Source organism: Nelumbo nucifera, chromosome 3 (assembly GCF_055504915.1).
Source record: "Nelumbo nucifera cultivar China Antique chromosome 3, China Antique-T2T, whole genome shotgun sequence".
NCBI lineage: Eukaryota > Viridiplantae > Streptophyta > Magnoliopsida > Proteales > Nelumbonaceae > Nelumbo > Nelumbo nucifera.
In genome coordinates, this window is record NC_142651.1 from 107,328,455 (window position 1) to 107,351,195 (window position 22,741).

General features: G+C 37.4%; 2 protein-coding genes across 14 annotated transcripts; one reads left to right on the plus strand and one right to left on the minus strand.

Moving 5' to 3' along the window:
* Positions 1-699: 699 nt before the first annotated feature.
* LOC104598758 (solute carrier family 40 member 3, chloroplastic-like) lies at positions 700-10,184 on the minus strand. Of its 10 annotated transcripts, none has more exons than XR_016083900.1 (15): positions 9,763-10,184; positions 8,155-8,368; positions 7,977-8,040; positions 4,955-5,079; positions 4,380-4,469; positions 4,100-4,276; positions 3,916-3,990; positions 3,609-3,710; positions 3,423-3,519; positions 3,192-3,338; positions 2,500-2,606; positions 2,302-2,415; positions 1,858-2,159; positions 1,183-1,469; positions 700-1,077 (listed from the first exon to the last, which is right to left on the minus strand). XR_016083900.1 is itself a non-coding variant. In XM_088900655.1 (14 exons), exons 1-13 carry the CDS (start codon positions 9,906-9,908, stop codon positions 1,866-1,868), a joined length of 1,752 nt encoding a protein of 583 aa, XP_088756781.1. In that variant the 5' UTR covers positions 9,909-10,178; the 3' UTR covers positions 700-1,077; positions 1,858-1,865. The 10 variants fall into 10 exon arrangements, 2 of the variants coding, with proteins under 2 accessions (XP_088756781.1, XP_010259255.1); XR_016083902.1 differs by having other exon boundaries at positions 3,192-3,329; positions 9,763-10,178; XR_016083901.1 differs by having other exon boundaries at positions 1,299-1,469; positions 9,763-10,178.
* A 5,545-nt stretch (positions 10,185-15,729) lies between these two features.
* On the plus strand, positions 15,730-22,177 carry LOC104598756 (pentatricopeptide repeat-containing protein GUN1, chloroplastic-like). Of its 4 annotated transcripts, XM_010260950.3 has the most exons (4): positions 15,734-18,036; positions 18,901-19,117; positions 21,428-21,612; positions 21,733-22,177. In XM_010260950.3, exons 1-4 carry the CDS (start codon positions 16,103-16,105, stop codon positions 21,998-22,000), a joined length of 2,604 nt encoding a protein of 867 aa, XP_010259252.1. In that variant the 5' UTR covers positions 15,734-16,102; the 3' UTR covers positions 22,001-22,177. The 4 variants fall into 4 exon arrangements, with proteins under 4 accessions (XP_088758198.1, XP_088758199.1, XP_019053580.1 ...); XM_088902072.1 differs by lacking the exons at positions 21,428-21,612; positions 21,733-22,177 and adding an exon at positions 21,196-21,342 and having other exon boundaries at positions 15,730-18,036; XM_088902073.1 differs by lacking the exons at positions 21,428-21,612; positions 21,733-22,177 and adding an exon at positions 21,304-21,342 and having other exon boundaries at positions 15,732-18,036.
* Positions 22,178-22,741: the final 564 nt, after the last annotated feature.

The window sequence follows — 22,741 nt, forward strand, 5'->3', positions numbered from 1 at the left end:
TGTTAAATCAAATAACTTGTTAAAAGTCACAAACCAAAGGTAAGAGGTTTTGAACCTCAAGTCATTTGCTTGCAACACTAATTAATTAACCATTATGCCAACCTCAATTATCTATTAAAATAACATGTTTTTTTATACTTAAAAGAATCTTTCTTGCCTTGGTGGATGTTTCCCAACAAATGCTATAAATTTGATTATTAATATTTATATAATAATAAGATGGATACAAGTTAAATTTATTTATTAAAAATTAAGGAATACTTAACTTGTATATATAATAAATATCATCTAAATCTATATATAATAAACAATTAACTAATAAATGACTTCAAAAAAATATTAACTAAGAAATATTAGTATGTATACACATACATTGTAATTCTTCTATTATTTTTCAATGGTTACTAATTATATCCCAATACTTCATATAAATCATTAAAGAATGATTTTTTATGTTTAAATAAATTAATTATAATCACATAAAACTCGTTTTTATTATTGTTCATATTTTTTAAAGATTTTTTGAATTTTCTTATGTATCCATGCATATCTTGATTTTTCATCCATATGTAAACGTTTTCAAACGTATCTTGATACGTCTCTTAAAATTACTTTTCCGATACACTTGCATTTTCAATACTTTGAACTTGGAACGTATACAAGCAAGAGGCACAACATTTTGTCACTCCCAACTGTCAGTTTTGAAACAAGAAAATCAGCTTAATCATTCGCGAAAAAATGTTGCATCAAAGCATTATGGGTGAACAAATGAATTATACTGCGAACAAGGGTCCGGCTCCCCCGCAGCAGTGTATATCAAACTAATTCTGCCAATCAAAAAAAAAATTCCCACTGGCAGGATGATATATACAGCCGTTCCCGTACAGGATCAACGCTGTAATTTTATAATAACCTGCAGCAAGGAGCTTTACAACCGCCAATGCAGCAAATCCTTGGCTCAGAATTATCTATGAATAATTACATGTATGTTGTCAGAAGCTACGTCAGTTCCAGGTATACAAATTGAATAGGTAGCAGGCAGTCTTGCGCAAGCCCTGAGAGGATGCTGAACAGTTTCTGTTGACAGCAGAAAGGGCAATAAATTGAATTAGATACTAAGCACCAAAGGAAATTTATCATGGTGACACTTTTTCTACATGTGCAATATGATTTAAATTTTACCAGGCAAACGTCGGTATAGGTCTCACAGCCTAGATACATATTATTTGATGCATATTTTCCAACTGGTTTGAACTTTGGACGGGGTAGCTAGCTGAATGAAACTATTCACAGTATACCTGCCCAAATGAACATTCACCCAATCACCCATTTGTGAATTTTATTGGTCACAAACACAATCATCCATATTTTGGCTCCATAACAAGGTCAACTGACTAGCGCCGTCACCCAAGTTGACAAATTTGGAGGGGGTGAACTGGGGAGTAGGGATGAGCATGGGTCGGCTGGGCCTGCAATTTTAAATATGAAATATTAAATTATATCATAAAACAATAAATAAATATAATAGATAACAAATAATACATGTATAAAGTTATGCTATACTTTATGTAATATAAAATATTATATGAAATGTATTGCGTAATTATAATATTTATATATAAAAAAATAAATATAAAATAAAATGACAGATAACTATATGTATATATTTAAATTATATAACAATTGCATGTCAGACCAAAAGAATTGGGCCCAGGCCCGGCCAGGCTGAAAATAATCTCCCCTAACAGGGGAGAAGTATATAAACTTAAGAGTGATATTCATGGTCAATGAAAGCATGGAAATAAGACGGGAAGGAAGCTTCAAAAATGAAACACAAAGCAAGTAAACAATACTCACATTCAACATCAAAATTGCGAGTCAAAGGAGAAAAGCCTTCTATGTTCATCTGTGGGATTGGCCAACCATTGGCAGAACATCCAAGCTGCTCCAACTACAGCAGAGAGGGAGAGCATGGCTAGAAAACCAAAATGAGAAGCATCATTCGCAATTATTGCAACTCCTAGCATAACAAGTTCTGCAAGACTCGCCACCGAGACTTCTGTTGTTCCAATCAAATTCGCCTTAGAAGCTGGGATCCCAGTTTGAAGGATCTGGGCTCCTATAACTTCATATAACATGTGGCCCAACCTTGATAATACCTGCAAATATAAGAAAAAGGGTGGGCATGAAAGAAAAGGGCATCCAAAAATATGGTTAAAAACTGGACAGTTACAAACTGGTGCTTTGATGGGTTCAAAAAATAAGTGTTAGTAGAAACAAGAAGGTTAAAGACATGCTTACAATCAAACTGAGAAAGAAAAGGAGGGAGGACTGCCGAGAAAGAGAATCACTCCAATACACGGCAACAGCCAAAGTGAGAAGTGAAGCCTGGAATATCAATCCAGCTGCTCCAGCCTAGTATAATGAACCCACATCTTAGAGACAGAATTAATACAGAATCTGGATAAGAATAAGAACAATTTTAAATGGGAAAAAAACCTTTAGAATGCCAAGCCGTCTGACAAGGTTTGCAGATATGAAGGTTGCAGCAACCCCAATGAAAGCACATAAGCCACTGAACCCCCCAACGATGGATGGGTTTAAACCTGTTAACCCCAACAGCATAAATTGAATATAAAGATGGAATCCATAATTGAAGCAAGAAGAAACAAACAAAGAAAATGTGAGAAGAAAGAAGGCTTAGAGAGAATTTCCAAATATCCTGATTAGCAGGGATCAGAATTTCACAAAACAGGCAGTCACATCGGTGTGGTGGAAGAATCCCTCCCCTCCTATCCCCAGTGCATGTATAGCACACATCAACCGGCTAGGGACCCACCACCATACATACAACAATATTTTGTACTGTCTGGAGGACATTGGCCATTGGGAATGGGAATAGCCAAGAAACATACAGATAACAGATGGAGGAATTCAACATCATCTCAATTTTGGAGGAAAAAAATATTTGTGTTCACTCACCTAAGGATAATTAAGAACAGGAAAACGAGAGGGCAAAAAACTGCCCAACAGTGAAGACCAAAGAACTTAGATTTGCAACATGGGCACACCTCAGAGTATGGGAAGGGACTTCCCATGTTCCTTGTTGACTGAGGCCCAGATTTAAGTTTTGACTGCATTGAAGCAATCCATCTTCAGAAATACAGAATAGAAACAAGTTAGAGAAATACCACGCTGTGTTAAGAATGCCGTCATTAAGCCACCTGGTGTAAGAACAATATTAAAGTATAGGAGCACATAGGCCAGGCTTGCAGGAAGAACAGGTTGCTGCTTGTATTCTGTCCATCCATTCTTGATGGCATCCACACCTATTTCAACTGGGTAGCATTAGAGTTCATATTAGAAATGTAGTATCAGCAGAAGTCCTGCTTCTAAAATAGATGAATACAGCTAAAGTATACCTAAATTCCCTGCATCTGCCTTCCCAAAAGTCTGTTGACATTTACAGCGATCAAGAACTCCAGTAGATAGTTTGTTGGTTAACCATGTGAGAAGGATCTGAAACATGGAACATAAGCCAGAAAGCAATCAACAAAATTAAATTTTAATCAGGTCGACCAGAATAAATAAAGCACAAACTTAATTACCTGGATAGGCAATGCACATATCATCAGGCCAGCAGCAAGCTTCAAGCAAGTAACAGGATCATACTTGGAAAGAAGAAAACCAAAGAGTGATGCACCAGCTATCTGTGGCCATGAAACAGTCACAAATCTATTATGATGGTTTGAAACAAGTTTCATCTGTCTTGGGTCTTCATAGTAGAAAAGAAAATAGAATACAACATACCATACAAGAAGTATATGCAGAATACACACGTATTTATACATACACACATACATACAAATATATATAAAAAAAAAAAGCAAATGACCAAAGAAAAGTAGTAAACACCTCACAGAGGAGATCAATTCGACTGAGAATGGCATTTGCTTGTGCAAGTGCAATAGGCCTATTGCTCCCTGCTAACTGCATATACAAACACAATCCAATAGATGAAAGAAAAACAAATAAGAAGATATGAAAAGCAGACTAACTATATATATTGAAGAGACAGCATAACATGAAATTGCACTACCTGAACAACCCAATCTCTCTCCATGGCAACCCCCAATGCCAAGCCAGAAAGCCTCTCAGCAGCTCCAGCTAATACTAGTACTATGAACCAAGGTTGGATATGCATAGATGGTGCAAAGCTAGTATGAATGGTGTGAGCACGGATTATCATTGCGACAGATAACAATTGAGCAGCTGCCTGACACAAAGCAGGTAATAAAGCACCTGTCTATGAGAAACAACAATAACATAAAAAGCATTTGAAATACTAAAGGTAAAGACAATTAAAGTGGAAGAATTACCTGAATAGAACTCAAAAAGGTAAATGCAGGTACTCTAGGAAAATGATCCATAAGATTGCCAATTAAAGGCCCTCCAACAAATATTGCAAGCTGTTTACCAGAGCCCAGAAAACCTGTTAGAGACTCTTTTAGACCTAACATTATTCAGTTTTTCTTGGCCTTAAGGGCCACAATGGGCCATTACCCAATGTTGTTCCTGGCTATCCAGGATCTTTGGAAGGGTAGACTGGACACAGACCTAACCTTCCACACTTTCTTGCATGAAGCAACCATTCTCAAGTCTCAACCTTGAACCCACATTCCCATTCTTGTCAGCCCAAGATTTTATAATTGCACCAAGCAACAGCCTCTCCTCAGCCTTATGAACAAAAGGACATAAAATGCATTCATAACTTCATGTCCTAATTTGGAGCTTGGGAATGGAGGAATAGCGAAGTCCCTGTAGGCCCCAAAACCAATAGGGGGTTTAGCATATGCCACAATGACTGAGTGACATAATGTGTCTTTCCATATGCTTTATGAGATAATACATTTATTCAATCTTTACAAGAAATGTCAATGGATCCATTTTGTACCTTTGTGAAGAAACCAACCACAGCAACAGGTAAAAGGTTTGGATGTATCAATGCAACTGCAGCAGGCCAGGCAAAGTTCCACAGTTGCTCAGTCAGATTCCCAGCTAAGCAACTAGCATACAAAGCTGAAAATAACATGGTTATTCTGATCAGAGGACTGTTTATTCAGAAAAGATGCACCACCTCTTTGCAAATTTAATTGCTTTTCTTTCTTGAAGGGCAACTCAAAGAAGGGTTGGATTAAGAGCCCATCCCCAAGAGTGCAAGCCATAGAGCTATCATAATAAATAAATAAATAGGTACAGACAATTTATAATACATCTCAATCCTCCAAACCTTGGATAAATCTGATTCACTGTTGCATTACCCACCTTAAGATAATGGTGCAAGAAATTGAGCAAACACTAATAGCATCAGTTCATCATCAAGGGGTGCTGAAAAAATGACACCACCATAATAGGAAAGATTCCTCCTACCCCTAGGGATGTAAACGGATCGGATTGGATTGGAATCAGGGTATATCCGAATCCGATCTGATATCACATATCTGAGATTCGATCCGATCTGATCTAACAAATGGTGATTTGAATCCAAATCCATTAAGGATGTCGGGTACCAAAATCTGATCCGATCCAATTTGAATTATGAAAATTTTAATAAATTATTAAAAGAAAAAATATAAAAGTTTATATTAAAGAAAAGCAAAAAATATAAGTATTTTTCAACTATTTTCATTAGGGGTGTTCACGGGTCGGGTTGGGTCGGTTTCATGGGATTTTCCCAACCGACCCGACCTAGTCGGGTTACCAGAGGTGGGAACCGAAACCAACCCACTGATAGGCCAAACCGACCTGGTCGGTTTGAGTCGGGTTGGGTCGGTTTGGGTCAGTTTCGGTTTTGCTCCTGTACAAAACCGAATAAACTCTGAATTAGTTGAGGACTTGAGTTGAGGGGGGCGGACCAACCAAGTTAAGTTAGAGAATATAAGATTTTAAGAGAAGACAAAAGTGGAATTAGAAGACTAGTAGGAAACTAGGAATTCTAATTGTAATTGCCTAATGGGCCTTCTAGTTCTAGTAGGAATTCTAATTGTAATTGCCTAATCTAGGTAAAAAACTAAAAAATGACACCTAATTAATTGAATTCTAATTGTAATTGCCTAATCTAGGTAAAAAACTAAAAAAGGGCACCTAATTAATTGAATTCTAATTGTAATTGCCTAATGGGCCTTCTATTTCTAGTAGAAGTCTAGAAGACTAGTAGGAATTAGGAAACTACTCAAACTAGGAAGTAGGAACTACCAAACTAGTAGAAGAAAGACTAGTTCGGTTCGGGTCGGGTCGGTTTCGGTTTTCTTATGTCAAAACCGAAACCGACCCGAGATATCGTTTTTTGTATGTGCCCAACCCGAAACCGACCAGTACGAATGAAAACCCGGCCGACTCGGGTTGGGTCGGTCCGGGTTGGTCGGTTTGGTCGGGTTGGGCATTCTTAATAACAGCCCTAATTTTCATCATATATATTAATATATAATGTCTTTTTATAAACATGGTTTAACATGTTCATAAATTTCCTAATATTTCCATGACACATTTCCAATTCTATGGGTCAATAATTCATAACAAGGGAGAGATTGAGGAGGATGTCGCCCAAAGAATTAGAGCTGGATGTACAAAATGGAGAAGGTGCATTTGGACTTTATGTGATAGGCAAATACCACTTAGATTAAAAGGAAAGTTCTATAAAACGGTTGTAAGGCCAACTATGTTGTATGGAGCATAGTGTTGGACAGTCAAGAAACAACATGTCTAAAAAATGAATATGGCAGAAATTTGAATGCTAAGATGGATGATTGGAAAAACTAGAAATGATAGGATTAGGAATGAAGTTAGCCAATATGAACCTAGGAGTAGCTCCAACAAGTGATAAAATGAGAGAAAGTAGATTAAGATGGTTTGGGCACGTGCATAAAAGACCACCAACTACGCCAGTTAGAAGTGCTTTGTTACACATTGAAGGGGCTAGAAGAGCTTAGGGTAGACCAAAAAGGACATGGGTAGTAGTAGTAAGAAATGATTTAAGCACTAATAGTTTAACATTGGATATGGCTTTAAATAGAACAAATTGGCGAAACAGGATTCATGTAGCCAACCCCATATAGTTGGGATAAGGCATCGATGATGATGATGATGATGATTTCCATTTCCATGGGTACCAACATGAAATATTGTTGGAATCAACATATAGTTGGGATAAGGCATTGAGCTGCACCTTTATAAATTCCTTAATTCCTAAAGCCAAAGTTGAGTTGACTGCTATACCTTTGAATATTTTATTATTTAAATATTTTACCCACTAAAAGACAAAGCAACAAAGAAATAAAATTTATCAAAAAAAAAGACAAAGCAATAAATCGATCAGTTCAGCCACTTATGCCATTATCAAACAGCAATTTTGTATAAGACCAGAATGTACACAGTACTAAGAGTAAAAATAGAGACTTCTATTAGGAATGTTTTAGCAAATAGTTTGTGTTGCACCTATTAGAATAAGGTTTCAGTTCCTCATCCCAACAGATACTCCCCTCTAGCAAAGTAAACTTTAAAATGGACTGACATATTGTTGGGTATGAACTATGCAAGAAAAAAGTTAAAAAAAAAAATACAAGGGCAATATTGGAAACCTAAAACACACACAGATGAAGATCTCTCTTCTATCTGGCATAATAGTTAGGTTGAACTAAGTGATCCAGGTAGGAATCCCAGTGAAAATTGGTCTTGAGCATCTCATTTGTGCACCAACATCTACAGAAGGATATAGATGCAAATTTCATCAGGAACAATTCTATACATGTTCTCCTGCCTGTATCATTTGGTTTCAGTTTATTAAATCAAGCAGAGTAATTTTTCAATCTCGTAATAAAAAATGTAAAGTTTATAAACATGGGTCAATTCCCTGACGCATTTAATAGAGTCATGATATTATCCATAGTTTCAAGGAAATAGAAAAAAAAAAATCCTACCATACAATCCTGCTGGATGAGCTGGGGTGGCTGCTAGAGCATTCTGCTCATCCTCCGATAGGACCTGAAAGATGAATGATGGAAAACTGAGAATCCAAATAGCAAATAAAATGGAAAAGTAGAGTACACAAGTCATGACCATGATGTCAAAACACTTTGGTTGAATGTTAAGCCATACTGGCAATGTTGTCAACAGGCTATCCATGTAGGAATCTTCGGCTAGTAAATTGAAAGATTCAGTTCCAAGAATCTCTGATTGGATATGAACAAGTGGAACTGAGCAACCAGATGGAATAGATGACAAGTCATCTGGGATCTCTTCTTCTGTGGTAACATTATTGAAATGTATATCAGTGTTTGTGAACGAACACCTTGAAATGAAATTTCCTTGCCTGGATCAAAGTTTAAAAAGAACAAACAATAACTGTTAGAAGTTTTAATTAACAAATAGAAGTATATTTAAAGTCATACCATCAGTGACATACTGAAAAAGGTGCTTCAAATGCCAGTTGTTCTTAACATCCTCAAATCGTTACATCTCAGAGGCCATTGCTTGAGAGTTGAGGAAATGGTTTTTTTTATTGGAAACAGTAACTCTCATTAAAATAACAGTTAAATACAAAAGTGTGAACCACTCATAGCATGAATGTTGACTCCATACAAATCTCAAATCTTACAATACAGCCCAAAAAAAAGCTTTCCCTGAGAGTCCCCTGTGGCAATGGTAAAATCTCAGGCCAACATGTGTCAGAAAGCAGGTTTGAGTTTGTTTAATAGGTGTTTGTGGGAAAAAAAGGGCATAGGCTACATCCATATCCACTGAATCACCCAAAATCGATGTTGTATGGACTCTCCTCAATGGAAGAAGTGCCTGTGCCACACTGGTTGGACTCCAACATTTCATGGATTCTTGAAGGACATTTCTATGTGACATTTTTTTCGCCTTGCTTATTCAACTCAAATGAACAGCTAATCTACAAGATGGGTGTTATTTCTCCTATAAAATGTTATTTAAATAGAAAAAATGATCTTTTATAGCTTTTTTCTAATGGTCTATATTGTTAAAAATCAACCAAATGTAGATTATTTTAAAAGTTTATACTTTTCTATAGACATGTCTACCGGTCTATTCCTCAGCCTTGTCAAGTGGGCACACGAGCTCTGATTCCAGTGTCCAACATCCATGTAACACTGCCCCATATAGCTTGGTGCCTGGACCATCTTTGCGTAGTTGCCTTTTTATTGTTACTTTCATTTTTCTATTGCTTAGATTAAGAGCCGCCAATGGTACAATTGATTCGTTGAGTAAAAAGTGGGAATATACAACTTAAACGCTCTAATGAACTTCTATGAATTTTAAAGTCAAGCAAGTTAACTAGAAGTCCTGTAACTCTTTGTTCAACCTTTTTTAGGATAAGTAACGGAAGTTTAGAAAAGAATCAAGTAAAACTATCGGACCAAATCGCCTATCGCAATCAAAATTTTTTGTTTAATTGATGCTTAGTGGATTTATCATTTATAATAATATAATTTAGCTTATTTTTCTACATGTGATATAATTTAGCTTCTTGTTGCAAATAATCCAACACGAACGGTTTAAGGTTCAAACGTAATATAAATCAATCAATTGAACCCAAAAGAGACATACTAGGTAGGTATTCCCTTCTTTGATTTTTCGCTTTTCTCCTCTCACGTGGTTAACCACTATATTTCAATACAATAGCTCAGAAGATTAAAAAGAATAAGAAATCAAAAGGCTAGATGGAAGAGCAGAGCAGTCCACTACCTGAGAGAAGCAGCAGACTTATTCAGCCAATGGCGAGAAGCGATGCGAAGGCGAATCCGAGAAATCGACCTCGGAGAAGAAGCTCGGCGAATGGAAATAGCGAGGAGAGGCGAAGACGGTGAATTAGAAAGGATAACCAACCCCATGGCTGCTTCAAGTAGTTCGGCTCAATGGACCTCTTCTGTTCCTGCCTACTCATGCAGACTTCCAGTGGATAAAGATACACAACTAGTTTCACTTCAGGGAAAAACAAATTAGGGTTTAGACTTCAACGAAGAGCTCGGGAAGGCCGAATTGGTTTATCGGGCATGGTGACTGAGGCTCCGAGAAATCTGTTTTCAGCCAACCGGCGGAGGCGGATGCATCAAGGTGTCTCACTCTCTCTCTCTCTCTCTCTCTCTGTACTCTGTATCTGTGGATGAAAAGAGGTTTTCTAATGAGTTGATTATCCAAACATCGATCAGAGCCGTCGATGTTGGCACGTAGGTTGACGATGATGATCGTGTCAATCGAGCTATTTGCTTATCAAGAAAAAGCAACGGTGAAGATTCAAAATCCTATTGATGAACGTTCCCGAGTTGGGGTAGTGAACCAGTGATTGAAAGCTCTACTTTTGGATGCTATTTGGGTGAAGATGAGTGGTGATTAAATAGAGAGAAAGAATGCACGGAAAGCATCTAAATAGAGCCAAACAGCAAATTTTGTCTGGCTGTAGTTGATCGCTCGCTCTCCACTCTCCTCACAAACTGACAAACTGACGGCTCACGACCCCGGAGATACTTCTACCGAAAATAACCGCGATTTCATCCGTCATCATTTTTCCAACGGCTCGGTTTGGAAGGAGTACAAATATAAATATTTACGGTACAAAATACTTGATTTTGCGCTCTACATATTTGCATGTATATATACTCCTTCCATGGTCTGATTTCCGTGCACATTGGGTCGTTTGGGTCCAAGGTAACCGAATGCCCATCTGGTTCGTGGGAACAAGGGTATGTGAAATCGGAATCGGAATGGTCCGTTTGGTTTGCAGACAACATAGGGAATCAGAATCAGAATCAAAATCATATATTCTAGCGTCTGTTTGGTTCAGTCAGAAATTGGAATCAGATTCTGATTGTTATTGTTTGATTTAACTAGAAATCAATCAAAATTTAGTGGATTTGCAGATTTATAAAACAATCATTTTGAATAAAAAAAGAAGACATAGAAGGAGGAGGAAGATGGTAGAAAGAAGAAGGGCGGTTGATTTGGAATAAGGAGGATGAGGACGAGAGGAAGAAGGATGGTTGGTGACAGTTTTACCTCACTAGAGATGAGATTGGCGTGGCAGCAGCCGATTTGGAAGAAGAAGAAGAAGGGGGAAGAGGAGGGATGAAGGATGGTTGACAATAGCCTTACCTTGCTGGAGATGGATTGGCGGCAACGGTGATGGATTTGGAAGAAGGAGGGGATGAAGGATGGTCAATGACAGTCTTGCCTCGCTAGAGATAGGGTTGGTAGTAGCAACGGCTAGCATGGAGGTCAAAGGAGTTCTTCACACAACCTTCGAACTTTGGTTGATTAGGGGTTGGAATCGAATGGGGTGTTTTTGGTCTTAAACAAATAATTAATTAAATAAATGGACTGGAATGGCCATTCCCCCATACCTGTTATGCCTAAAATGGGGACGGGATTCCTATCCCACTCAACCAAACGGCAGGAATTGGAATGGGCCATTTGGATGTGTGTGTTTACCAATACACCCTATTGTTTCATTGGGCAGAATCATAATTTCATTCCCATTTCTAGTGGAATGACATTCACCAATTCAAGGGAATGACCATTTCCTCATACTCCTCCCTTGAGAATGAAATCTCATTCTAGTTGATTTCAAATTTTGTTTGAACCAAACAGATTATGAGAATAGATCACTCTTATTATGATTCAAAGTATGAACCAAACAAATCCTGGAAATTTTCATTTTTTAAAGAAAAAGGAGAAGTTACTACTTGCAAGGTTTAGCTAAGGTATCATAATCATTCTTTAAATTTAAAATTAGGGAAAATTCCACTTTAGTATCCTGAACTTTGGGGGTAGTGTCAAGTTAGTACCTAGACTTTCAAACGTGTCACTGCAGTCAGAAAGTGTCAATTTGATCTCTGTCATTAACTGGCCATCAATTATCTATTGAAATTGTCAAAACTACCATTCAAAAGAAGACGCTGTTCATTGTCTTCTACCTTGAGACTTAACTGGTTATTTTCAAAGAAAAAAAGAGAAAAAACATGAAATATAATAGAGGGAAACAATAGCTAAAAGCAAAGAAATAACTAGACAATAGTGTGTTTCAAATCTAAAGGTAGAAGGCAATGACTTCATTAGTCTAGAATCTCAAATACCTCAACTAGTTCAGTCTCAAGGTATAAGACAATGAACATTGTCTTCTTTTGAAGGGTAATTTTGACATTTTCAATAGATAATTGACAGTCGGTGAACGACAGGGACCAACTTGACACTTTTTTAAAGTTTAGGTCCTACAGGGACACATTCAAAAAGTTTGGGTATTAAAGTGGAATTTTCCCTTATAATTATAAAAGAAATGTTCTTGATAAAAAATCTAAGAGTTTGTTTGGTTGTATAAGTATGGGTCTGAACTCATAATCGAAATGGTGCATTCTGCTTGGGGGTAATTGAAATCTCATTGGCCAACTTTGATTCCAACTTGAACCACATGAGTGGGAGGAATAGACCCAAGGTTTTAAAAACCTACCTGGAAACTGAATCATTTTGATCATCGGTTTTTCCAAGTCAATGATCCAACTAATTAGGTCAAACAGTTCAAGCCTTGGATTGGAATATTAGGGTAGATGTATATAGCTATGTTCTCTCTTCTTTTATGAGAAGAGAGATAGTGGTTGTTGGCTCATGAAAACACGAAAAAAGGAAAAAAAAGAAAAAAAAGAAAGAAGGAGGGAAGGAAGAATAATGAAGAGTAGGGGGTGGAGACGACAACATTCACCAGTGATGATGATGGCGACGACAATGATTATTTCTCTAATCTCGGATCTCATATTGTTTCTTTCTCTCTCTCTCTCTCTCTCTCTGTCACACACACACACACACACACACACACAGATTTGATAGCGCCTCAATCCCTCCATCTAAATCTCCTTTTATTTTTCCACTAATGATCTTAAAAAAAATAGTAGCGACTTTTGCATTAAGATCTTGGCAGCTTGAAGACCGTTTCGGTTAAGGCATGTCTTTCCATGCGTATTTCCATGTGAAGACAAGTTGAAAAAAACATAAAAACTCCATTTGAAGTTTCTCGATAATCACCTAAAATGGGTTCATACGTCTTTCCAATGCAACGTCTTTTGGCGACTAGATATTTTTCCAACCAAATAGGAAAAGACAAAAACATGGACTGCCAGCCTTTTAAAAAGCTGACAACCCACATGAAAAGACACACCAAATGGGACCTAAATAAATTTTTATTAAAAAACCCCAAATTGCTGCCCAGTTCAAACAGTTTAGTGGTTTTTTGGCCATTTCAACATTTTTTTTTTCACAAAAGTGGTCTAGCATAAAACTGGACCTAGAAGGTTGACTGATTCCTAGGTCAAATGGTTCAACCATCCGGTCCAGTCCGATTCTCAAAATAGTGAATTTACGATTCTGATTCCAATTCCAATTGCAAACAAACAGACCCTAACTATAGAGGAAGAATTAGAAGTGCAAATTCACTCCTATTTATTATTTGTTTTTAATCTTCAAATGGGAAGAAAAAACAACATTTCTATGCTCAGCATTTATTTCGTTTTATTTTGGTTGTAATGCACGCCATTCAGCTTTATACATCTTACTATTTTACAAACAATAACTTGTAATTGAAAAAAAAAAAACAAGGGAGACGGTAGAGTGATATTAATGTCACCAAAAGGAGGGCTACCCTACTCATTTCCCATTGTTGAAATTCATGTCATATTGGTGACCAAACCCTATTTAACTTATTTCAAATTGAATGGACCAAAGTCACCGAAATGATATGAACATCTAGCATATTAAAATTGTTGGCGTGGAAGATTAGGCACCAAATATATATCCTTCTGAAATTGCTCTTGTTTCCATCCATTAAATTTTTTGAAGGCATAAACATCAATTTTTTGTTTTATATACCAGCCTTTTGATTGAATCTAAACTTTACGAATGACATATTTATAGGGTGGACTTCAAAATGAATGGTTTTGATTTGCCATGAAATGATTAATTTGATCAGGTATATATATTTGGCTCATGGTAATTAAAAAGTCATAATAAGACTCAATTTTTAATTTAAATAATGAGAATAAATTCCCAAAAAAAATCCATATGGTCAAGGTTTTCACGGTTTTAGATGATTAAAAAAAAAACAACCAGATTTTAATCAATTTGCCGAAGACACAAAAAGACACACAAATCTAAGCTGATTTGCGTGCAAGAAGATGTCCCAGCCAATTTTCAGCTTTTCAAGTTACAAGACTTTTTTTATCCAAAAAAAAAGGTTACAAGACTTTAGGGTTTAAGGGCTTAAATGTTGTTGGAGTTGGGGTTAGATTACAGTTGGAATATTGAGATTAGCGGGATAAATCCAAATGAGATGCCAATGAAGGAGGACAATTTTGAATAACGGTTTGAATGGGGCTAACCGTCTGAACTGATTGATGAGTAAAACCGTGACCCAGTTGATTTATGTCCGGTCTCAATGTTATAACATTGTATGTGTTTGGTTTCGTTTATGTTTATTGAATAAATGTTGGCATATAGACATTTCATTAGTAAAGACCTCATTATGCGCATTCTTATGTATCAATGTTTGTAAGGAAACTTTAGCTTTTTAAAATAGGTAGGCGTTTATCTACACATTGTTGATATGGTGCTTATGTATCATAAAAACTCTTATTAATTGCTTTTCTCGATTTTACAACTACACAAATACAAAATGTTAATTCTATAAATGTAAACGAAATCAAACACCCTCATTGTTGTAACCTAATTCCAACGCATATTGATTCTATTAATTATAATCGATTTCCAACCAACCAGAAGATTTGGTTCTCACTTTATTTTTAAGCCATTATTATGATTCACTTCATACAGTTCGGTGAGTTCGGTGGCTGTCATAAAGATTCAAATTAATATTACAAAGAAAAAATCAAATTAATTAGTATCCATTTGGGAGGGCTTTTCAGGCAGTGGTGGCTTATGGCATTACTAGGTAGGCTTCATATATAAAAAACACTTGAGCCATATATGGTGAAATTATGGAAAATCCAAAAATAGAAGTTTATGAGTTGAGAAAGCAATTTTGAGTCAAGCTATTTTTAGTAGCTTATTTAAATCAGATTTGGAGAAATTAGCTGCAATAGCTTTATTGGAAAGTTCATTTACGGGGTGCAAATGGATTGAATTATGATCCGAACCAATCGAAAATCTGATCACATTTTTGTCAGATTTGCATATAATCCAGTTGAATTTTGGATTGGATCGGATAATAGAGTCTGATTGAAAAATCGGATCGGATTCGAATCACTTCTATCCGATTCGAAAAGATCTGATCTAGTCTCACACACATATATGTTATTTGTTTATTTATAAATATATTTGTATTACATTTTATAATTTTTATGTTATTTTTTTATAAAAACATAATGTATATATATATATATATATATATATATATATATGATGAAAATAGTTGAAGAAAAATATTTGTATTTTTGTTTTTCTTTAAGCTGTTATATTTTTCTAAAATATTCAAAAATTAAATTGGACCTGATCATATTCGATAGTCGAAATTATTAGCGGATTCGAATTTGACGTTTGTAAGATGTGATTTCCATTTTTGCTGTTTTTGTAAGTCTATATTTCCAACTTTTTGAATTTTTACCAAATACGGCTTTATCACCGTGTTCAGGGTTTCTCACTCTCAGAATTCACTGCGTGAAGCCCTCCAAACGAGCACTCAAGTCAATACAGCTCAAGTCCTCAAGAAAAACGTTGAAGCCCTCCAAAACGGGCCCTCAGTTCTAGTAGGTGCGAAACCGCGATCAGCCTTTGCCGCCATGGGCGGTTGGAGGCATGCTACACTTTTTCGCACGCTATACACAACCTCGAATACTCTTAAGCGAAGTTCCAATTCTAGGTGTAGAGAAGCTAGAATCGTATAATCAAGAAAATCAATATCCAAAACCGAAAGCCTCTATTTGTTCTGCCTACGGAAAAGGTTGATTGAAAAATGTTCCGATAACGACCCTTTTTCCCAATTCCCATTCGGGCTCCTGAAAATCTCCGCTATATCTCTGTTTTATGGGTCATGGCCTCCTCCGCACCTCCGCACTGCTCCATCACTTCAACCAAATCCTACCAAAACGACCATTATCCCCAAAATCACCTGCAAAATCAACACCCAAACCACCATTGGAGGAGCTCTCACAACTTCTCCCTTGGCTCGTCTTCGCCTGCTACGCGAAATGCCGCCAAGCCAGGTAATGCTCCTCTCTCTCGAAGCCCTAATTTCTCTTCCCTCTCCCCTCTTCCCTCTTCGAAGACCGAGCTTGGTGCCGATTTCCGTGGCCGGAGGTCAACTCGGTTCGTCTCCAAGATGTATTTCGGCCGCCAGAAAGCGGCCACGGGCAGCAGACACACCTCCGTCGCGGAGGAAGTTCTGGAACGGGCAATTCGCTTCGGCGGAGACGAGCAAACCCTAGAGACTGTTCTTCGAAGCTTTGAGACTAAGCTCTCCGGTTCGGACGACTACACCTTCCTGCTTCGGGAGCTCGGGAATCGCGGGGAGTGCTCCAAGGCGGTTCGGTGCTTCGAATTCGCGGTTCAGAGAGAGCACAAGCGGAACGAGCAGGGGAAATTGGCGAGTGCGATGATTAGCACTCTTGGTAGGTTGGGACGGGTTGATCTTGCAAAAAGTGTGTTCGAGACTGCCAACACCGAGGGATACGGCAATACGGTTTATGCATTTTCGGCATTGATTAGTGCTTATGGGCGGAATGGGTTTTGTCAGCAGGCCATAGAGGTCTTTGAGTCGATGAAAGCTTCGGGGTTGAAGCCCAACTTGGTCACTTATAACGCAGTTATCGATGCGTGTGGGAAAGGGGGTGTCGACTTTAGTCGGACGGTGGAGTTATTTGATGAGATGGTAAGGAATGGAGTGCAACCCGATCGTATCACTTTCAATTCCCTCCTTGCTGTTTGTAGTCGTGGTGGGTTGTGGGAGGAAGCGCGGAATTTGTTCAATGAGATGGTTTACAGAGGCATTGACAGGGACATTTTTACCTATAATACACTTTTAGATGCAGTTTGTAAAGGTGGGAAGATGGATCTGGCTTTTGAGATTATGTCCGAGATGTCTGAGAAGAATGTGTGTCCCAATGTAGTGTCTTATAGTACCATGATTGATGGGTATGCGAAGGCTGGTAAATTAGAAGAGGCATTGAATCTGTTTAATGAGATGAAGTTTGTGGGTATTGGTTTGGATAGGGTTTCATATAACACCTTGCTCTCAATTTATGCGAAGCTTGGGCGCTTTGAGGAAGCTTTGGGCATCTGCAGGGAGATGGAAGGTTCGGGGATCAAAAAAGATGCTGTCACTTACAATGCTCTCTTGGGTGGGTATGGGAAGCAAGGGAAGTATGACAAAGTTAAAGAAGTATTTGAAGAGATGAAAGCAGAAAACGTTACTCCTAATGTATTGACTTACTCTACCTTGATCGATGCATACTCAAAAGGGGGTATGCATAAAGATGCAATGGATATTTTTAGAGAGTTTAAGCAGGGAAAATTGAAGGCTGACGTTGTTTTGTACAGTGCATTAATTGATACCTTATGCAAGAATGGACTGGTGGAATCTGCTGTTGGCTTGCTTGACGAGATGACAAGAGGAGGGATCCAGCCTAATGTTGTTACTTACAATTCAATAATTGATGCCTTTGGTCGGTCAGCAACTGGACAATTTCAAGAAGATGCTGATGATGGTGTGAATGAATTACAGCCCGAATCTTTAATGCATTTGGATCTTGAGGAAGCTGTTGAGTGTAAGGTGGGAGACAAAGAAGAGAATAACCAGGTGATGAGAGTTTTTGGGCAGCTGGCTGATGAAAAGGTGCGGTATTCAAAGGAAGATACAAAGAGAAAATCTCAGGAAATTTTGTGCATTTTGGGAATTTTTCAGAAGATGCATCAACTGAAAATAAAACCAAATGTTGTCACTTTCTCGGCCATTTTAAATGCTTGCAGGTAGACTTGATTTTACAATCTTTTGCATTGCTTGTGCTTGAGGATTCTTATCATTTTAGAAATTCTAATTTTACTGGATTAGTTGTATCACATGCAAGTTGCACTTAGAAAAAAAAACCCCACTTTTGGGCTCATTTTTTTATGACGTGTTGCCCATTGATGGATATCCCAGTTCCATGTGCTAAGACTGTACCATATTACCAATTCCATGTGATAAGAATCATAACACCATCATATTCAACAATATTACTATTCCTTTTCCTTTGGACAACTGGGTGTCTATTGTCTGTTTAGCTGTTGATGCCTTGTATATCATCGACAACTTTTGATAGGTGCCATTGCTTGGTTTAATGGTAAAATTTTGGGATGACAAGTGTGGTAATGTGATTTTGAGTCTGAGAATGGCCACTTTTTTTTTATGAATGGAATGGCCACCTTGTGCCAACAAAATATAAGATGGATAAGGCCTACTTCTACAAATACTGTTGCTACTTAATGTGACATGATGTTCTTGTTTCTATTGGTCCAAATAAAACAAAAGGGCCAATGGGCAATCACCCAATGTTGGTCCCAGCTACCGGGGGTCCAAATAAAACGATTAACATAATATTATATGAGAAAACTATTTGAGTTTTACTATAGCATAAAAAGGAGGCTTTATCAAGCAAAAAAATAAAAATAAATAAATAAATAAGATCATTGTAGCTGGCGCTTAGGATAGTGTTGGCATGGCCTGTGGTTGTCCAGCCCAAGGGCTGTCTGTTGGTACTCGCTGGGAATCCCAGTCACTGAAGTTATACTAGCTGCATATACACTTTTTTAATGCACATAAATTTATAAATGTAATTTTATCTCTCGTTACAGCCGCTGCAATTCATTTGAAGATGCTTCAATGTTATTGGAAGAACTCCGGTTGTTTGATAATCAGGTGTATGGTGTTGCACATGGACTTCTCATGGGCTGTAGTGAAAAAATATGGCTTCAGGCTCAATCATTGTTTGATGAAGTGAAAAGCATGGACTCTTCAACTGCATCTGCTTTTTATAATGCTCTAACTGACATGCTATGGCACTTTGGTCAGGTAACCTATACTTCTAACATGCTTGCTGCATCTCTTAATATACATCACAAGGAATTAAAGTACTACATTTGTAGGTTGATTGATTGGTTCTTGTTTGTTGTGTGGTTAGTTGAGTCATTTCTTTTTCACTGACTGTTGCTATGAAAGGGGCTCTGTTGTGATAAGTCTTTCAGATGTCTTTATTTTTCTTTTTTCCCTTTTCTTCTACAAGTTACAAAGATGCCTTTAATTTCTAATTTCTAGTTTTCCTTTAATTTCCAGTCTACCTGATAACCAGTGTTCTTGTCAAAATCAATATGTTTCTGACAGCTTGACATGGATATTCACCAAAGTAGTCTTACTTTGGAGGTCAAGCTGGTGAGAGTAGTCTTACTTTGTCTCAACAAGCTGACAAGGAGGGGGAGAAAGTGGAGATTAAGACCTTGGTGGACAGGGAGATTAGAATTGGCAAGAGTTTAGGGCTATTCTTTTGGGGAGGCGAAGAGTTCGCTAGAAAAGCTTTCGAAAATTTTGAAATGAGTAAAAGGGAAGAGAAATTGAAGAAGATGTTGCAATGGAAAGAAGAAAAAGTTTGGGATGAGGAAGATGATGGGCAGGATGAGTCGTTTGATCCTGATGACTAGCCAATGTATGAGGGGGGGAGAGGTCTCAGTCTTTCTTTTTGTTAGTTTTGTGTCTTTGAAAGCCTTGCTGTATTGGGCGGGGTCTCAGTTTTTCTTTTTGAGTTTTGTGTCTTTGTAAGCCTTGCTGTATGGGGGGGGGGGGTTCAGTCTTTCTTTTGGTTAGTCTTGTGTCATTGTAAGCCTTGCTGTTGTTGGTAGTGGGGTTCGGGTGTTATCTTAACACCCCCTTATCAGTGCTGTAATCTGCTTTTTTATTTTATCAATATTTTTTTTTCTTTTATTCCTCAAAAAAAATATTCACCAAATTTTTGGTAATATGTATTTTAAAAAACAATTCTCACAAAGAATTGCAGTTTTCCAGTTTAACAGTAAGCTTTCTATCTGTTTGTATGCTTTAGGAGATTCACATTATGATGTTGGTGGAATTGATATGACACTTGTGCTTTGAACTGGATATGTTCAAAGAAATCAGACATTAGAACATCCTAGAGCAGTGAAATAGTGTATTCTAACCATCATTTAGATTTTAGACAAAGCCAATTCCTTTCTTCTTTGGAGTTTTGCTCTAACAGCATTTTGCAAGGGTTTTGGTAAATTCTCTCATTTTGCTTTCACCATTGGGCATTCTTTTAAACTGTGCTGCTGTCATTCTATTTCAAGTTTGCAGGATAAGGCAAGGCAAAAGCTTGCTAAGTTGTGTTGTTGTTACCGAAACAACTTGGTAGTAACTGGTCGAACTGGAAAAACTAAAGGAAAACAATTGACTTTTATCTTGAAACTTCTGCTTTTAACCATCAAAAGTCCAAACTTTGAATCACTTAAGTAATTAATTATTTTTTTTGATAAGTAAATAGAAAATTTTCTTTAAAAAGAAAGAGTACATCCTAATCAGGTGTTAAGACAACACCTACAGTACAGACAGGATTCAGTAATTAAAATTTTATCCTTGTTCTACCAAAACAAAATAATTCACAGAGCAACACCTCTACCTTGGATTATGAACATTTTTCTTTCCACACAAAGCACAGAGAAACACAATAGCATGCTTTTGGTAAAAGGAATTGATGCTCTTGCCGGTGTATGTTTTTTCTTGTGAAATCATGTCTGTAAAAATGCTGCCAGATTAAATAGGGAAATTCTGGACAAAATGGACACTGAAAGCTGTTTAACTGCAAAAGCAGACAGTCTTATCTGCTAATGGCAGACTTTCTCAGATGGATTGATGGATTTCTGGTTCAGCCATCCAGCCATTGAAAATAACGACACTCTATGCTTATGGACTGCACCTCTGGTTTATCTTATTATTTGCATCAACATCATTGGATGAAGTACTAGGATTTAGTAGGAGAAAGTAAAGGCAAATTATTTTATGTGAATATGAACAATTTTTAGCGATGGACCTGTTTCATAACGAGTGTAAAATATTGACCATTAAGCATGCTAAATTCTTAGCAGGCAGTCTTAATGTATTTTTTCACTTTCTATACCGTGGCATATTTCAATTTCCAGTCAAGTGGTTGTCATAAGATAGTAGAAGGTGCTTATCTAAGTGCTAATTTCAAGGAGGTTAGAGGCCCTGAGCATTGATTTTCAGACGAGGACTTGATACTTCTAGATAGGCACATGCATGTCGCCTACTGTATTGATGGGAAATGCTGAGAGATCCCCCATTTTATCTTTCATGTAGAGGCGAGGAGCCCAATTGGTTGTGCTTGAAGGAAAACGTCGACATGTATGGGAGAATGCATGGTGTGATTCATGCTTGGATTTGCATTTGATGTCATCTGGAGCTGCTCAAGCAATGGTGCATGCATGGCTCCTCAATATACGTTCTATTGTTTTTCAAGGCCGTGAATTGCCAAAGTTAGTAAGGTATATGCCGACTCTTGACTACTTAAGCAGAAACATGTGAAACCTTATAATGGGTTTCCATTCAGTTTGTATATTTTACTATTAGCATCTGGCATTAAATCACGCTGTGCCTGTCTACAGCATTTTGACAGGGTGGGGCAAGCACAGTAAAGTAGCTGGTGATGGCACTCTAAGACGAGTTATTCAGGCACTACTTGCTGGAATCGGTGCCCCCTTCCATGTTGCCAAGTGCAATCTTGGCCGCTTTATATCTTCAGGGGCCGTCGTAGCTGCCTGGTTGAGGGAATCTGGCACACTGAAGGTCCTCATTCTTCATGATGACAGAAAATACCCTGAAAGTGTTGGGTTTGGTCGGCCTTCAGAGTTGCAAATACTCCCATTGTTGTAGAAGTACTAGTTAGTTCCTTTAATAACTTTTTTGGTTTTATGTGTTTATCCTTGTAATTTATACGGGTGAAGTTCCAAAAAGTACACAATGTCATGGATCAAAAAAGTATTGATTGTCATGGCTTCTGAAATTTTTCCTTACCATCTGCATTCCGAATGAAGGCAGAGTTTTCTCTTATAGTTTGTGTTAAATGTTATGGGCCCGCAAATAGAATCTCGTCACGGGTCGGTCCACGGGGGAAATCCTCTGTTTTCTCTTGTTCCTCCCTGTTCTTGATGAAGCTATCTAGGCGCCTTAATGGTGATTTGTTCAAGAGATCACTTAACTCTCCTTTATTCTCTTTTTTGATTGAATATTCGATATCCTCATTCAGTAATGGTGTTTCCTTAAATAGGAGATTATAAGAGTCCTAATCTTAGGGAGTCTTCTTGGTGAATAGGGAGACTTTCAATTTTATCTTGCTAAGGATAAGATAAACTAATCCTAATCTGATAATAAGATAAGCTAATCTTAATATGATAACAAGATAAACTAATCCTAATTTGATAATAAGATAAACTAATCCTAGTACGATAATAAGATAAACTAATTATAATCTGATAACTTACTAACAAGATAAGATAAGAGTAATAGAATAAGATAAGAACAAGCAAGATGATCTAATCTAATGTGGCGGTGGGTCAGGTTTTTGTTGCTGCCGGCGGCGATGGTATGTTTTTCCGAGGAATGCGTCAATAACAT

Bases quoted from the DNA above. Each gene is read 5' to 3' on its own strand.
- LOC104598758 (XM_010260953.3), bottom strand. From the start codon at position 9,908: ATGGGGTTGGTTATCCTTTCTAATTCACCGTCTTCGCCTCTCCTCGCT. The intron at 4,277-4,379 runs GTAATTCTTCCA...GCTTTGTGTCAG, and splicing joins CCTTTTTGAGTTCTATTCAG to GCAGCTGCTCAATTGTTATC. The intron at 2,160-2,301 runs GTAAGCATGTCT...TTATATTTGCAG, and splicing joins TTTTCTTTCTCAGTTTGATT to GTATTATCAAGGTTGGGCCA.
- LOC104598756 (XM_010260950.3), top strand. From the start codon at position 16,103: ATGGCCTCCTCCGCACCTCCGCACTGCTCCATCACTTCAACCAAATCC. The intron at 18,037-18,900 runs GTAGACTTGATT...CTCTCGTTACAG, and splicing joins GCCATTTTAAATGCTTGCAG to CCGCTGCAATTCATTTGAAG. The intron at 19,118-21,427 runs GTAACCTATACT...TCTTTCATGTAG, and splicing joins TGCTATGGCACTTTGGTCAG to AGGCGAGGAGCCCAATTGGT.